This window comes from Cygnus atratus, chromosome 9 (assembly GCF_013377495.2).
Source record: "Cygnus atratus isolate AKBS03 ecotype Queensland, Australia chromosome 9, CAtr_DNAZoo_HiC_assembly, whole genome shotgun sequence".
In the NCBI taxonomy this organism is placed as follows: Eukaryota; Metazoa; Chordata; class Aves; order Anseriformes; family Anatidae; genus Cygnus; species Cygnus atratus.
In genome coordinates this window covers 2,582,362-2,599,269 of record NC_066370.1, presented here as the reverse complement: position 1 = coordinate 2,599,269, position 16,908 = coordinate 2,582,362, and the positions used below count along the sequence as shown (strand labels likewise).

At 39.2% G+C, this 16,908-nt stretch overlaps 1 protein-coding gene across 7 annotated transcripts; it reads right to left on the bottom strand.

The window, feature by feature from the left end:
- Positions 1 to 3,381: 3,381 nt before the first annotated feature.
- Positions 3,382 to 16,051, bottom strand: SLC16A14 (solute carrier family 16 member 14). 7 transcript variants are annotated; one of them, XM_035544941.2, is made up of 7 exons: positions 15,906 to 16,051; positions 14,574 to 14,677; positions 11,984 to 12,110; positions 11,451 to 11,727; positions 10,537 to 10,680; positions 5,378 to 6,370; positions 3,382 to 3,680 (listed from the first exon to the last, which is right to left on the bottom strand). In XM_035544941.2, the coding sequence occupies exons 4-7, from the start codon at positions 11,710 to 11,712 to the stop codon at positions 3,562 to 3,564; spliced, it is 1,518 nt and encodes a 505-aa protein (XP_035400834.1). In that variant the 5' UTR covers positions 11,713 to 11,727; positions 11,984 to 12,110; positions 14,574 to 14,677; positions 15,906 to 16,051; the 3' UTR covers positions 3,382 to 3,561. The 7 variants fall into 7 exon arrangements, with proteins under 7 accessions (XP_035400834.1, XP_035400835.1, XP_035400839.1 ...); XM_035544942.2 differs by having other exon boundaries at positions 3,390 to 3,680; positions 11,984 to 12,213; XM_035544946.2 differs by having other exon boundaries at positions 3,390 to 3,680; positions 11,655 to 11,727.
- Positions 16,052 to 16,908: the final 857 nt, after the last annotated feature.

The following is a 16,908-nucleotide window of genomic DNA, read 5'->3' as shown; positions in this document are numbered from 1 at the left end:
ATTTGATTTCCATTGGTGGAGTTGTATATTTGACAGGAGACATTTGCTATCTTATGAAATTGTAATGATGGTTAGTTAAGAGTGCTTTAAACTGAACGCAGTTTTTACTGAATTATAGCCTTACCACAACAATCAGCTTCACTAATTAAGAGGCTAAATATTGTTGCTCTGAAAGTACTGATTGATTAAGACACCATTTGTCATTGACTAGACTTAAGATCTGAGCATTAAAAACAGTGATTGCAGTATTTTCATATAAGTGTAATATCTGAAGGGTGTTTAAACGCATATGTTTACATCTTTTTTTAAAATGTCAAGTATTAAATATGAATTTTGTAAATTCGTTAAAAATAAATACAGTTTCTGTATAATTTTATATCGTTATAAAGCTGCATTTTAGTTCTTACAAGACAGTTGTTAATTTATATTTACAATATTTTGTCCTACAATGACATATCAATATTCTTGAAGAATTTGATGATTATAGTTCTTTAGGTAGAAAATTTTCATGTTAAACAATTAATGCATTCTTTCCCCTTGTGACTATTTCCTTTCAGGACAATGACAAAACTTTCTGATGTGCATAAAATACTGTATTCATGAAATTTCTGTTCCGTGTAATAAAACACTGTAAAGGGTAACTTTGCTTTAGGGATGTTTTTAAGAAATATGGTATGTGAGCAGAGCTACTAAGCAGCAGACCCTTTATTCTCACTTTCTGTAAATTTACCCCCAATTACTTTTTTGTTAAGTTGTGACATCAGAACAGATTTAGGCAATTTCAGGTTCAGAAACTATGCTAGCTAATATAGACTGAGTTAATATTACTTAAAATCCTAATTTCACTCTGATTTGTCAGCCCACCTTCCTGCCTCTTTAAACAATCATGTATCTGTCCCTTCTGTTACCAGAAATGAGAAAAATCATTTTTCAGGAGAACCTTCATTTTTATGTTTAAGAAATTAACTTAATCAGTAAATGAACAGAAAGTGAATTTTGGGGTAATGTAAGTTTATTCCCATTATATGGTCCATTAAGGACTTCTATAAGAAGATATGTTGCAGATATCATAAGTGAACAACATATTATTCATTACAGCAATGCAAAGTTGATTTTAGCTAAAGGCAAAGTGAAGCTTTAAGTATAACAGGTACATATTTTTCCAAAAAATTGGGGAAAATCACTTTAATATATCTATTTGAACAATGAAAGATAGCTGATAAGCTAGTAGCAGCATTCACACCAAGACAAACCTGTAACTAAACCTGTAACTAAAGAACTGATGTCAGTGAAGTTTATATGACGATTTTCTCCAGCAAAAAAGCTGATTTTAAGAAATTACTGGCTGCTTGTTCACGCCACATGTTGCAGTTCACTGCCATCTCAGTTGTTGTAATGACAATTTTATAGGCCATAAATATTGTATCAGAGAATTGATCTTAAGGTAGTTTGTTTTTTCTTAAGGGTTTTATGTTTAACTTTGTTCACTTCAGTGACCTATTTCAAAGTATGTCCCTGCCAACAGTTGTAGAAGTACACAACTAAGTTGGTGAATTGCAATACAGAACAATGGGGTTTGAGGTTCAGAACTTTTTTTTAACCAACCTTGCAGCTACAGAAAATGTCTGTATAGTGATAATCTTTCATACTGAACTGTGTGCCAATATTTCTTCAATATAAGTGAATAATACCAATTGTTTTTAAATTCTAGCAGCAGTATTAGTCTTAAACCAAGAACTTGATTTGTCATGAAAAAATATTCATAAAGCTAGCAGGAAAAAAAATACTTTTATTTGATATAGGAAAATTAATATCAGCCTCACCTCGCAAAGCTGAGATGTATGATGTCTTGTAGCATCATACAAAATATTCTGCATTAATTACCAGATGCTTAACATTGTTTAAGAAATTTTTTTTTAATATTTTACATTGTCTTAGTTCTTCCATGCTTTGCATTATCTGATTTTCTAGTGAATAATCATCTAAAACATGACCGGTCTTAGTTCGTGGTGTGCTCGTATACAGCAACACAAGTGATCATAATTCAATATTTTTGTTCTAAAATTAATTGTAACAAAACTTAACATGCTGTAGTCCAGTTCTTTCTAAAACTATATTTGGCCCATTTTGCCATTTTGCCCAGCTCTGTTTCTTTAATACTTTTACCTGTCCCATCCAGAAAGCAGACAGAAACTTCAAACTGCTTCTGGAAATATCCTCCAGTCTTTGGAATCATGGTGGGATGCTTCCACTGTAAGGTATCAAACCATAAGGCAGGCTTAAGAACCTGGATATACCATAACAAAAGAAAGATTTTCTCTCTTAAATTTCAGATATTTTTATGATAAAGAAGCCATTGTGCATTTAAGTAAATTATTTCTGTAGCCTAAAACACTGCAAACGAGTCAGACAAAGTTTAACTTTCCAAAGCATGCCTGTAAAAATGCAGAGGGTATTTGTTCTCATCTCAGGTGTCTCTGTACCTGATACAGGTATGATCAGCAGCAGCTCTAGGTCAGTTAATACAACTATGGCAATTTACATTGGATGTGGTTCATAGTAATATAGCTAAATCTCATAAGCAAAACCAGAAGACTGTATATACACAGGTACAAATTCTGTTCTCAGTTACATCAATATAAATTGTGAATAACTATTGAAGTAGTTGAATCTGAAATTAGAAATTGCTCTATCTGAATGTGGCAACTCATGCATGTGCAACTAGTGGAACAGATCATCAGAAATGTTGCTGCTTATCATTTCTGTTGAAGAATCAAATTAATATTTTCCATCAGTTCTCTCGATTTGCTTTTATGTTTGTTTTACTTCATGTGCATTAAGTGTCAGAGCATTTATAATGCAGCCCGTGTATTGAGGATGGCTACTTTATCATGCAGTTGATATATAAAAATAGAAATAAAAGTAAAAAAAATAAAAATAAAAATAAAAAACCTTGAAGTAGAGAACCCTTTCAGAAAAATCTAAGAACTTTTCTTCACCTTTGCATTGCAGAATAGTAAATTGAATTAATTTTCAATAACATTGAATTAATTGAAGTATTATACTAGCATTTCAGCAGCACCAGCCAGGTAAGAAATACAGTCATTTTCTCATATTTACTAACTAATCTTTTATCAGATAGAATACATAATAGGAAGGATTTTTATAAATCATTCGTATCCTGATCAAATTTGATTGTAGGACTAGTGTAAATCAGGAGTAACTGCACTGCAGTCAGTGGAGTTTCACCAATGGTTAGTGATGAAAAGTTAAAAGAATTAAGGTTAAAGGTTTCTAGCACTGATCCAATTTTAGAAGACTGTAAGTGTGCTTTTATTCTCTATATTTGTTAGTTCTGAAGTAAAAGATCTTAAGTCATTTTAAAAGCATATTTCTAATAATTTATTAGCATTTTGGAGCACATTTGCTTTTCACTTAAGTACAATTCAGTGTGGTTGGTTTCAGCTTTATACTGCCATACAATAGAAACGCGGAAAGAAATAAATTATATAAAAAAGTCTGAAATTTGTTCTATACTTGTTCCTCTTCAGTAGACTTTTCTCATGGTTGTTTCTTTCCAATATAAGGTTGAATAAATAAAAATAATATTCCCACCAGGTACAGCAAGCCACATATGTAAAAAGAAAAATCATATTTATGTGTGATGTCATAGATCCAACCTGCAAAATAAGGACAAAACATGTTCATTACAAAGCTCAACAAAAAGATAAATTGTATGGGAATATATGAATGGTATCGCACATTTCTTTCATGACATAGTCAAATCTTTAGCTGGTTTGCAGAAAAAAAAAAAAGAAAAAAAAAGTGTTGATTGTCTTCTCCTCTAGATGCTACAAACAGAAATGTGTTAACATCTCTTGTTCACTCACCATAACCCAAAACTACTGCAATACCTATCCCCTCATTTAATTGTTATGGAAGTCTTAAAATGGGTTTAGCTATGTGCCATCCTAATAATATGAGCAATCTTCACTGTAAAACTGTACTTTTTCAGATAAATTAGTACAACAGGTCTGACTTTAGACATTTTGGAGTCCCAAACCAATTACTTTTTCCACCCTACTATTTTCTTTGGAAAATACCCAATACTGCTACTGTGTCATGCAGGCTAGCCTGAATGCTGTGCCTTGTGCATTCCCAATAGCTTTCTCAAAGACTCATGTACTGATAAAAGACTTTTCAAAAGAAAGTCTTGGTACTGCAATTACTCTCATTCCAACCTTAATTCCTTTGAAAAAAAATACATTAAAATTACTTCAGAAAGGTTTGAGAACCCAAAATAACAAAATTCTCACGTTTAATTCTGGCTGCATTGCCATGTAATCTCAAGATCAGAAGCTTTTTTTTACACCAGCTAATTGCATCTGATTTGCTTCCTTATTAATGATCAAATACAAAGATACGTTCAGCACAGACTGAGAGGTGCTACAAGAGGATATGGTAGAGTAAAACCTGTTGCTTATCGAAGGATACTAAATGAGCTTTCTCCTAAGTCATTTCAGCTCACTCAGTGCTGGGGAGATAAAGTGAGAGCATTCTAAGCTTTCCTGGGCTGCTCGCGGTGGAGCTGGCTTTCGTTCAGCCTAGTGCCAGTCCTGGCTGACCAGGGCCATTAGCTACAAGGCTTCTTACAGCTTTCTTCTGGTTTGCATATCTGTAACAAACTGCCATAGTCTGGCTACAGTATTGACCGTCAGTGCCTATATCTCTCCCCAGCATACTTCCCCACATTTTTCTATGAAAAAAATTTATAATGAATGTTTGCTTAAACCTAAGTAACTTTAGGGATAGCACCACATACACTCCTGCCTTCTGCTGTGTATAGCAGTAAAGAGATTGCGAGGAGTGCAGTCCCAAAAGGAGATACCACTGGCTGAAGGAAGGCAAAGCCATGTCAGTCAAACCAACACATCCAGCTTCGAATGGTGAAGCCCAGACACACTTTATAATTCTTGAGGCTAATACTATGGTACAAACACCTGCGTACCCTGAAAGCTATTCAGCATTTTCATCTAGGCGTAACTGTGTATGTGATATAGTACATATACTACACAAACACATAAAAATAGGTTATCCTTTGTCATTTTTAAAAATGGTAATATCTTAAAGAAACATACCATTGAAAGGACAGCTTGTAATAGATGTGGGGTTGTTTACCAGGATGGTAATTTGTAGTGTGTGAATAGTGAGCAGCAGATGTGTTCTTTAAATATGTGCAATGTAAAGCTGGATGTTACAGTCCATTCTAGAAAAGCTGTAATTTTGTTAATGTTCATAGCATAAGAAAGCTTAATAGCATAACAAGTCAGATGGTTATAAAACAAATAACTGTTGGTCAGAAATTTGAACATTTTACCTGCAAAGGGTGGTCCAAGCAATGCAGATATTCCATTGGCACAGATGATGATGCCATAGGCATTTGCAAGGTGTTTAGTTCCAACTAAATCTTCAGTCACAACAGGCATTAGGGAAAAATAGCCACTAGAAAATCCTATTAGAGCACAAATCACAGCCAGACTAATGTATGTTTGCATTAGTGGCAAAGTAAGAATGCAAGTGACCAGGGTGATGTTAGCCATGAGGAAGACATTCCAAGTGCTGATGCAAGGGAGATCAGAGATGATTCCAAGGATCACTTTACCAAAAATATGCACAATGGCAATAATGGATGTCAATGGAAATATATTGTTCTGACTAGATAAACTGTACTGCTTGACTATCTCTGGAAGATGAATAAAGGGAATGACAAAGCTGCTATAGGCAAACAAAGCCCAAATTATAAAGGCCACAAATACTCTGTTGGTAAACAATGATGCAGCTCCAAAATAACTGGAGTACCAGATTCCAAAGCCCTTCCTGACCGTAATCGTCAGCTGGCTCGCTGTCTTAAGAATGAGCAGTCCATACATACTCTTTCCACTTCTAGATTTACCTTCAGTTTCTATGTGCTTAACACTGTCAAGCACTTCTTCATTTGTTGCCTCTTCTTTTTTGTCTGTTTCTTCACTGAGGACTCCATTAGATTTTAAAGTCTCTGCAGAATGGGATAGAGCTTTTGCCTGATTATTTTCGCTATTACTTCTCACAACACATTTTTCATTAACATCTTTGTGGGATAGTGGTCTCATAAGTGCCCCACAGACACAAAGGTTGAGGGAGATCGCACCTTGAATGAACATGGCATTCCTCCACCCAAATTCCCTGCAGAGATACTTCAGTAAGGCTGTCATTAAAAAAGCTCCAAACCCTGTTCCTGTGGTACTCAGTCCTTGTGCAAGTGCTCTTCTCTTCTGAAAATACTGTCCTACCATGACCACCGCAGGCAGATAAACCATGCCACTACCAACACCTATGAAAAGAAAAATCAAAATAAATCTGAACTTCATGCCAACAAGAAAAAAAGCAGTGAAAAATGAATCAGGTTTATTCCTAATTTTTACAGAAGCATAATAGTAAAATCAAGAATAAATATTCAATTTTCATGTTAACTTTCATTTCTGTCTTGTAGTGTTTTCCAAAAATTGTGGTACTTGTTCCAGTAAGAATATAATACTGCTATTTAACTGCTGGAAAAACTGAAATACAAGGAAGATAAAACCTTTATCTCAGTTCCACATGCCACCACCAGAAAGCCCCAAACATCCCATAATAAATCAGTGAGAGTTAATACAGAGACAAACATGAACAAAACCTATGTTGACAAATCCGTATTTGTAATACTTGCATCTGATGAAAATCTACACTGAGGCTTTCTCCTTACCTTTGTACCTATTGAGCCACAGTGGCAATGAGACATTTCAGGAGTCAGCAATGGGGCTTAGCCCAGTGGTAGGGCCTCAGGAGGTTTTTATGTTTCTCTCTAGGCACTGCTGCACCAGGGAAGTACAGGGAGGGCTACACAGTTGCTGCACAGGCATATTCTTAAAAAACAGGATATTAATGATACCTTTTTTAAGCAGGAAATGTTGAGCATTGTGCAATCACATCAATAAAGGTAACAGTTGCCCAATTTTTCTCACAGCAAATTCCTGCCATTTAAAGAGGACTGGAATAGCAGTGTATGCAGAAAATATCTTCAAATTTACTGTGGTCATAATTTAGAACAGTGCTTTGGTTTTAAAAGCTTTCCTAAATAGCTGATAAGTTAGTTGCATGACATCCTACAGCTAAATCAAGGCAAGAAGAGCTGTTATGCCAGCAAAGCCTGAAAAAAAAATCACCTCAACATCACTGCAGTGTATCATGGTCAGAGCTGACCTGGCATGCCTGTTACAAGTGTTTATTTCTAGTCAATGCAAACACACTATCAGACTTTTGTTTTGCACTGTGCCTCCCTCCCCAAATCCAGCCGAAAACTTGAAGGCGATCTCTCTGCCTGCCAGAGGACTCCCTGCCTTGCCAGGCTGGCCTACCGTTGGCTGTGCAACAGGCTGAAAAAACAGCTTTATAATCACCCTGTTCCCATCCACCCGGGCTCATACTCGCATCAGTGTTTACTGCACTTGTATGCACACTCTGTGAAGTAAAAAATGTTACAAACTCTTTTATCTTTCCATTCTGTGGGCTACATAGCAAAGTGTGGTCTAATTACAACCAAAGGCATGCCACCGTTACGCAGACACAGGACCACAGGCCTCTTCATCTCCTTTTCCTCACAGAATGGGCACTTTGGTGCCACAGCATGACCTGGCTCTGCTCTCCCCTTCCCTTGGGCCCCGAGGGCTTTTTTACTCCCCTGGCCGCAGGGAAGGCTCCTCTGCCCCCCAAACCGCTACCACAGGGGTTGGGGTGAAGCTGGCGGCCAAGAGGCGAGGGGACAGGGGACAGGGCAGGTGCCATGAGGAGCTGGAGGAGGGGAATGGTTCTGAGGTGAGAGGCACTTTGGGACAGGGAGCTGGGGGTGGCAGCGGCCGCAGGCAAGACTGGGACTATGGGGACAGGTGGCATGAGGGCATCTGGCACGGCTGGTCACCAAGGCCTGAGGGAAAAACAGGGCCATTAGCAAGCCCTCGAGCACTGCATGGAGGCCCAGAAGTAATTGCAGCAGGAGGCATCCACCGTACATGAACAGCGGCCTGATGTCTTACAGCTGTGCAAAAATGAAGGAAACTTCCTGAGGTGGTGGTGAGGTGACCGTGAGCAAGGGGACAGGGTGTGAGGGGTCAGGGAGCAAGGAAATGAGGAGTGGAGTGGACAGTGAGTGAGAGGACAGGGAGTGATGGAACAGGGAGCAAAGGCACCATGAGTGAGGTGATCATAAGTGAGCAGACAGGGAGTGAGGTGATGGTGAGGGGACAGAGAGGGAGGGGACAGCAAGGGAGGGGATGGTGAGTGAAGAAATGGTGAATGAGGGGACAGTGAGTGTTGAGATGGTGAGGTAATGGCAAATAAAGCAGATGAATGTGGTGATGGCAAGCAGAGCTGTCATGGAGCTGGAGGAAACATCTCAGGCATCTCTACACTGGTCTTCTGGCCAAAATTTCTCCTGCAGCAGCATCACTTCTCTGTCTCATGTAAAAAATTGCCTCAGATTTTTTATGAAAATGCAGTTTTTGCCCCACTTTTTAAAATCTCTGTATAATATCTGCCTTTTTGTCTAATATTCTTGATATGCTCTTTCTGAAAAGCAGCAAGCAGTTGAACAAAGACAGTGTAGGTTCCTGTCTGCCTGAATATACCCAATATGGGAACAGAAGCTGCCAAAAGGGCAAAACCTTGCCTGTAATTATTGCTGTTCGTTTAGAAATCTACATCATTACTGAAATCTATGGTGTGCTGGTATAAAGAGTTGTCATAGTGATCCTTCCTGGTTTCATTTTTTTTCCATCCAGCTAGATAAAAAAAAAAAACGTACAGAAATTCTGCAGATTTCTCTGAAATTCTGTGAAGGGGTAGTTTGAGGGAATGGAGGATACTGAAGCCATTGTCAGGATCACAAACGATTTTTTTGTTGTTGTTGCACTTCTGTCGTATTAGTCATGAAGTGAATAATATTTCAAAGTCCCTTGAATTGTTTACTGTTGCTCAAATAATAATTAAAGGTCAAATTGTGTACTTCTTACTTGAATTAACTTAATATTTTTGTTTCATATTTATTAACAGTTTCTCTTTCCAGAAGGAAACAGTGAATAAAATGGAGTGATCCTTTAAGTAGATAATATTGGGTTCTTCCACGTAGCTTTCTGGAAGTAGCTAAATATTTTCACAAGAAGCCACATTTTGCAAGAAAAAGAGCACCAAGGCACTAACCTATTGATTTTCAATAAAAATGCATAAACTTTCATTCCTATCTAAATTTCAGTTGGTCTCCATATATAAAAAGGTTTCCTAGAGACCTGACTTTGTCTCAAAAGAGGAATACTCTATGTTTACCTGAATTGTCTACTGTCATTACTGTAATTACCTCACTGGTAATAACTAATACCCTGTTCCCTCCTCCTGTTGTCTTCTCACACACGAGGAAAGTGTTCTGTTCCCCACAAGCCTGCCTATTCATAATTTCACATTAAAATAGAAGAGTGAAAACAACTAGTTCTAAAATTATTTGGAATGTTTTCTCAATGGTCATTACAACTGTTACATAGCAGTGTGCCATAACCAAAGTATCGCGTCCTCTGACAAACCTTCAACAGGAAATAATGCTACATGTTTCTCTTACCTCTCACTCAGAATATGTAGCAAAATGAGATTTCATTTATTAGTGGTTGTTGACGTAATATGAATATCCACTATTAAAAATTACACATAAAATATGACCACATGCATTTTTCTGATTCAGGCAGATCAAATATACTAACAAGGATTCAGCACATGAAACAAATACAACAATCTGCTTGCAAGAAAGCCATCTGTTTTCTTTTTTCTTTTTTTTTTCCCATTAAAAACATACACGTAACACCCTTTAAAATAGGTATGGAAACAGTACACAGTTATCAAATTCTTGTATTTTGTTAATATGTAGCAACTCCATAACAAATCTGAGGAAATATTAGCTGGTTTTTTTCTGCGACAAAGAGAGGAGTTCGCTAGATATACAGTTCAACAGTATTTTACTATCTTTAAATTCCATTTGTTAGAGTTTTGATGACATTCATTCTTCTAAGTAAGAATACCATCAAATATATTCAAATAGGAGAACCTGGTAAAAATGCCATCTTCACATGGTAGATTTAAATGACAATGAAAGCCATTGGGCCCAATCCACCGTGTAAATAAATAAGCTTTCTGAAAAGATAACAGTCTGTAAAGTCTGTGAAAGAAAAACTAGAATAACTCTACTGAAATCAAGGATGTTGCTCATTGTCTCTTATTTCTCTGACTATAACACTGTGCCAGATCACATGAGGACTGAATAAGATAAAAACAAAAGTCAAGTTATATTCCATAACTAAAAGTTTATTTTTTTTAATTTGGAAACTTTGCAGGAACCAGTCTAACTTCCCTCTTTGCTCACCCAGGTAACTTCAAAGCAATTAAAAAACACTGAAAGAACTTTCAAATGTTAGTATAGCTTACCGGCTGTCACTCCGAATGTAAGGAAGAGGAAGTGCACATTTGAGGCATAGGCACTCAATATCCAGCCTAGGGCATTCAATATCCCTCCAATTATTGCTGTCTTGCGGCACCCACACATGGTAATGAATAAACCAATGAAAGGCCCTGTTAAAGAACAAGAAAAAATGCTATGCTATTTATTTAAATCTCTACATTGCCTAATATTTTTTCAAGTGAAGATTATTAATGTTGTTTTAAACAAAACGTTAAACATCACACTACTCAGGCAATTCAGTTTATTTTCCCTATTACCATTTAAAATCCTGGAAAGAAAAATTCAACGAACCAAGCAAATACCCATAAGACCTAAAATCAAAATTGCTCTGTGAAGAAGGAATGGTTTAAACAGAAGACAAAATGAAAACATTGTTCCCCAAAATGAAAGCTGTGTGAGTGCATACCTTCTTTTACAAGCAAATACTTTATTTTGTTTTCGGTGGAGTGTTTCAGGCAGACCTAAACACATTTTCAATCTTAATTTAGGGAAACAGGTCTGTATATGCATACATACCCCTATAGATATTATTTGGGTTGCTCTCCTCACATTCTCTCCTCACAGAGTATGAGGAGGTCCACAAGCTTAGCAGATGATCTGCTTTCTTGATTCTCATGAGACCTTGAAGTCACAAACAATCCTTTCCTGCTCATGCTGTCTCCTAGTCGAATTGTCTTCTCTACCATCTTCCCTGTTGTCCCTATCTCCTTCTAACTTGTAAAATTTGCACAAGTGACTTGACAAATTAAAAAGGCAACTCAGGAGAAATGTGGAAGCTCTGCTAATAAATTGAAAAACTGTAAGAAAATATTTGAGGGATAAGCAACAAGCATATTCTAAAAATCTCTGTAGCTCTGAAATAAATGACATTGGAACATACCTACAATAAGTGTAATGCCCATGCTAAGGGAGCTAACCCATGCTGTTAAGCCACGGCTTTGATTAAACTCTTCAAGCCATTCCATGTTGAGTATTCCAAGGGCCATTTGGGACCCCATAATAAGTATGTGCACAAGGAAAGAGGAAAGTACAATCATCCAAGCCCATCCTCCATCGATGTTTGGATTAGGCTTAATTGGCTTACTTCCAGCTTTTGAGTCATCTCCAAAATCGTATCCAATATCCTCTCGACTAGCATACATTTTCTCCACAGTATTCTGAAATAAATACAGTAAATAACTTCAAAACACATTCAAAATGATCCAATTTTGTAGCTTGGTTATGGTGAAGAAATCACAACTGTATTTCACCTTTTTTTTAGTGCAGTTCTAAAGTGAATAATGAGTTTTTGCTGTTCAAATTCTCTAATTAGAATAGATCTTATCTTTCTATTTATTATCATGGCTGTCTATGTAGGAGTACTCATGGGTTGCCAGTAGGTCGTATTATTTCCATTGCTGTGTATTTACTTACTTGTATGTGGCTGAGAGCACTCACTCTTCATGGGTTGACTGGTCACAGAAAAAGACTGGTCTCTCTCTGTATATTCCTTCTCTGTATCACCTTCTGCTGTCCCAGTAAGATTATGTGTCTTTGTGTTCTAGTGAATAAAGCTTGGACTCAAAAAAGGAAATCTTGAAGAGGCAGGTGGATTGAATTACTGTATTTTTTAGGAGGAAACTAGTTTTGAGATGTATGTTTTCCTTAGTAGTGGAAGGACAAGAGGGAAGACAGAAAGATAAAATTTAAGGTTCTTAATTTTCTGAAAGCTTTACTTATATAAATTACAAAGAAAGGATTATTACTACCTCTCTGGCAAACTTTAAACTTTTATGAGAGTTACTTTGACAAACAGTTTACGATTATGCTCTCAGTTTCCATAGTACTAATCCATATAATCCTACTAAAACCCATGAATTCTTCCAAATTAATGTCAATGCCTTCAGAATCAAACTGAGTGGCAGAGCTATGTGCATAAACATGTAGGATCAGGCCATAACAGCTTGATTTGATTACTTTGGTTTCATCCATTGTTATTCTGTGAAGATTACAACACAATGTGAAAATAATTTCAAAACAATTTGCAAGTAATTTTTAATTGAGTAACAGGCAAGGTGCAGAACCAAATCTTCCCTCTATCTGATTTATTCTGCAACATATTGAAATGTTACATGGCTGTCGAGTACCACATAGGTTTCCATGGAGACTAGAAATAAGTGTAATGACACAAATTACCAAAGATTGTATTTTTTTTCTCTTCTTTTTTTCTCTGGAGAAATAGAAAGAGCCATCAGCTTCACAATACTCAAACAAGAGAAGAAAGTTACCAAAAATTGTTTTAAAAAGCTTTGTGTACTCTGTGAGCTCTCAAAAGCTATGTCTCCCAGCTCAGAGCCAGCTCTTCAGCACAATACACTGACAGAGAATGGAATAACTCAGGCTCTTTACTAATGAAAATTTGAGCTGTTCTCTTTAAATATATGAGGATATTCTGCTTCTTAAGTTACTACTTTTCCCAACTATTTTATTTTTTTCTCATTGCTAGATAAACATACAGAGAAGGTCTTCAAGTATTTCATATTAACACGTAGATGGAGTCAGAGCCAGTTGGGCAAAGCTACTTGCACAAACAGTGACAAACTGCCCGTGTATGTAACCTCTCCAAGCCGGCCGCTCAGTAAGTCGCCTTCAAAGTTAAGTGACACAGAACCCTTACATGCAGTACAGGGAAGGGTGGGTAGCTAAGGGCACTTGAACATCTGGCTTCCTCCAGGAGCACGCTGATTTGCTTCACACAACAAATTGGGAGCTAAAAGATGTTCCCCTGGTATCCAGTTCTTCACCATGGATACTCTTTACGGACTAAGTTATCACTAGCCCTAACTTGGCCATGGAGGACAGAAGGAAAGTATTGATGACAGCGAGGAATAACAAGAACTGTGTACATTTAACACATGCCGCATGATCAAATGATGAGTACACACCTGGGTGCCAGTTCATACACACACTGAACTAACTTACTGGCTTTTTCTTTCCAAATCAGGCAGCAAAAAGAAGAGGGATTATGCTTAGTCATCTGTCTGGAGGTCTGTCAGGGTGTTTGAGGCAGGACTGTATACATGGCGAGGGAAATGCTGAGGATGAGGGGCGGAGGCTTTCTTTTGAACGTGAGGACAGCCTGGGACAGCCCTAGTTACAATTATACTTAATCCTTCTTCTACTGAGGGTAGGTGTTTAAGCTGGCATTTTCACCCTTTCTTATTAAGGTTCTGGGAGCCAGATCCCCCACTGATGCAGTTTATATGACTACTTATGGAGGACTCAGCCCACTCGAAAGAAGCACAAACTGCATAAATGTAACACAGATAGCAAATAATCATGCTAATGGAAAGACAAAAAGAGAGAGAGACAGAGAAATAGCAGAATGAAGGAAAATTTCAAGCTGCTAACCATAGTCTGTAGGATTAGTGAAAATGTATGATGGATATTACAGTACATCTTAGATAATGGAACACAAAATTATGTAACTCAAGATTCAGAGTAAGGATTAAATGTGGAACCTCACCTTTCTCTTTCATGCTTTTGACTGGTTTTTTGTATGCACCTGAATCTAATACTGGATACAAAAAAATTTCTTCTTTGGACAGGATATAGATACCTCTTTCATATATTCAAAATGATTTAAAGCAAAAATAATTGGCACTGATATTCAAAGATATGACACTCATCTTTGCAACAGCAAAGAAAGTGCAGGCATCCTGACAGGATGGGCTTAGCCTGATTAGATGCGAGCTAATGTCAGGTGTGCATCAACCCCCACGAAGCTTGGGAAAATGCATATATTTTCCCTTTTAACTGGATTCTTGCTTATTATTACTTTTATACTAACTTCCCACTAATGTCACAAGTTCAGAGTGAATACACTCAAAAGCACAGAAGGTCATTTCCAGTAACTGCACGAACTCTGAGGCTCTGGGTAAAGCAAGGACTGGATGTCTGGATCCTCTCCCCACTACTGACTCATCGCCCTGTAGCCTACTGCACCTGGGAGAAATGCTCTTACCTGCCCTCAGTCTTCTTCCCACACCACAGCGCTGCCAAGAACACAGTATCATGGAAAGCAGAGAAGCCCAAGAGGCTCTTAGCAATTGTGAAATCCTAGAGAAACTGCAATGAAAATGACAGTAGCTGATTTGTAAAGCCACACATACTTCCCCAGCGAGCAAGGTAGTGAAGACCCGCTCACAGTACATGTTGAATACAGCCCCTCATAAGGGAGTGCGTTTAAAGAGAAGAGAATCAGGATTCTTGCTAGGGCAGCTGGAGGAGGACTAGACTTTTTTTTCAGAAAAGCTTTTTTTATTGTATGCACACACGATACTCAGAGCTCTTAGGCAATTGGCCCAAATGTTAGTGTCCACACAAATGCTGAGCTTTTTTGAAAAATCTGACTCATGAGCTATTTTAGAGACAAATGCAGGTGCTGTAACAAGACCAAAATTAGCAGAGAAACACCAAGTTCCCCGTACCATCACTGGAACTATGGCTCCCTGGCTTGAACAGGTTTATCAGAAATACCTCTGATCTGGATATAAAAAGTCCACGTGATGAAGAATTTACATATTCTTTGGAGTACCTCTGCAAGTATCTCTTGCGGTACCTGATTGCCTCTGCCTTGAAAAGTATGGGATCGAACAGGATAACTCATAAGCGCTTTGTAAAGAGGAAGTTTTGCTTCACAGTCTTCCCATTCGATATATCACATGTAATTGTGGTGTTTTGAAGATGCACTGAAAAGAATATTGCTAAAAGCATAGCTTATTTTGGGCGTGGTAACTTTGATCATTCTAACCCGACCTTGGTACTGCTCCGAGTCCCACGGTTGCCAGTGGCTTCCCCGGAGGTGTGACCAGCACCAGCTTCTGCGGATCAGCGCCACGGCGTGCACGCGTGCACACCCGGCAAGCCAGAGGCAAACAGGCTGGGTACAACGTACAGCGTTACGGTGCTGCCTGGGGACACGAGTCAGCGGGCGGCGAGTGGCAGCTGTTTTCTGGCTGGGACCGGCGCCCCGCAGCCCCTGCGGGCTGCTCGCCGTGCCCTGCCCAGGGGACGCTGCTCACCGTGCTCTCGGCACCCCCGGGGGGCAGCGACAGCGGGCTGGGCAGCGGCAGCCGGCTGGGACACGCCGCCGCTCCCTCCCCCCGGTGCTCGCCGCAGCACCCGGGCGGCCGCCGCCTCCCCGGCCCGGCCCCGCCGCACGGCCCCGGGCCCGGCCCCGACCCCGGCTCCTCCCCCGGTCCTCACTTCGCCGGGCCCCGGGCGCGCCGCCGCCCCGGCCGGCATGGCGCTGGGACCCGCAGCCGCCGCAGCTCCGCTCCCCGCCGCCGCCAACCTGCGCCCGGCTGCGCTCGGCCTCGCCGCGGTGTTTATTTGCTGCTGTAGCCCGGGGCCGGGCTCGGGGCTCCTGCTCCCCCGGCGGCTCGCCTTCTGCTCCGTCTGGCTTCCATTCCCCGCGATTTCAAATCTCCACGCTCTTTCATTCCTGCGATACCGGCTAATTCTGGTTTGGCTGAGGAGATGTGCAGTCCTCTCACATGCACACTCTGGTGGCTGGATGAAGTTTATTGCCGCACAGGTTATCGCCAGAAATATGCATCAGAGAGAGGCAGAGGATATAATCCAATAAAAGCAGCCGGTGTCAAGGTTTTAATGGCCGTTGGGTTGCGGTAAATTGTTAACTTGAGAGAGGCCGGTGGAAACAGCCCTAAGAATGAAGCTTGAAAGCTTCACCCTATAGCACCTTATTTGTGCAACGTATAAGCTTCAAAAACAGAAGAAAGGAGTTGTAGCAATACACTCCTACTTTCTCAAAGCAGCATCTGGACCTCAGTTGCATCTTCCCGAATAGTCAGAGGCATTAATGAGGTATACAGTCAGCAATACGTTGCTTCGACTTTTTTCAGTGAATTTGCCCAGACTAAGGTGATTGTATGCCAGTGTGCAAAACTTTCGTCCTCGGAGAGTCCTGGCATACTGCAGAAGTGTGCTGAATAGCAGAGCTGAAGGCACTTCAGGGAGGTGTACCTATCAGTTTGAGAGAGGAGGAAATGAGGACAGACCAACAGTAATATTTTAATGGTGTCATAAGGCACCAGGGCATAACATGGTGGTTCCAAATATGTTAAAGAGCCTTATTTTGGGGCTGTTAAAAATACTGATTTGGGGCTGTCTACATTTTTTCTACATTTATATTTAACCACACTCTTTGTTGTATGTCCCCTGTTGCACATGCAAATCTCAAGTATTTTTTTTCCATAAAAGTGCTATGTTCTGTTCCATTATCTATATAGTCTATAAAATATAACTTTAAGGAACACTTTTATCTGTTCTCAGTT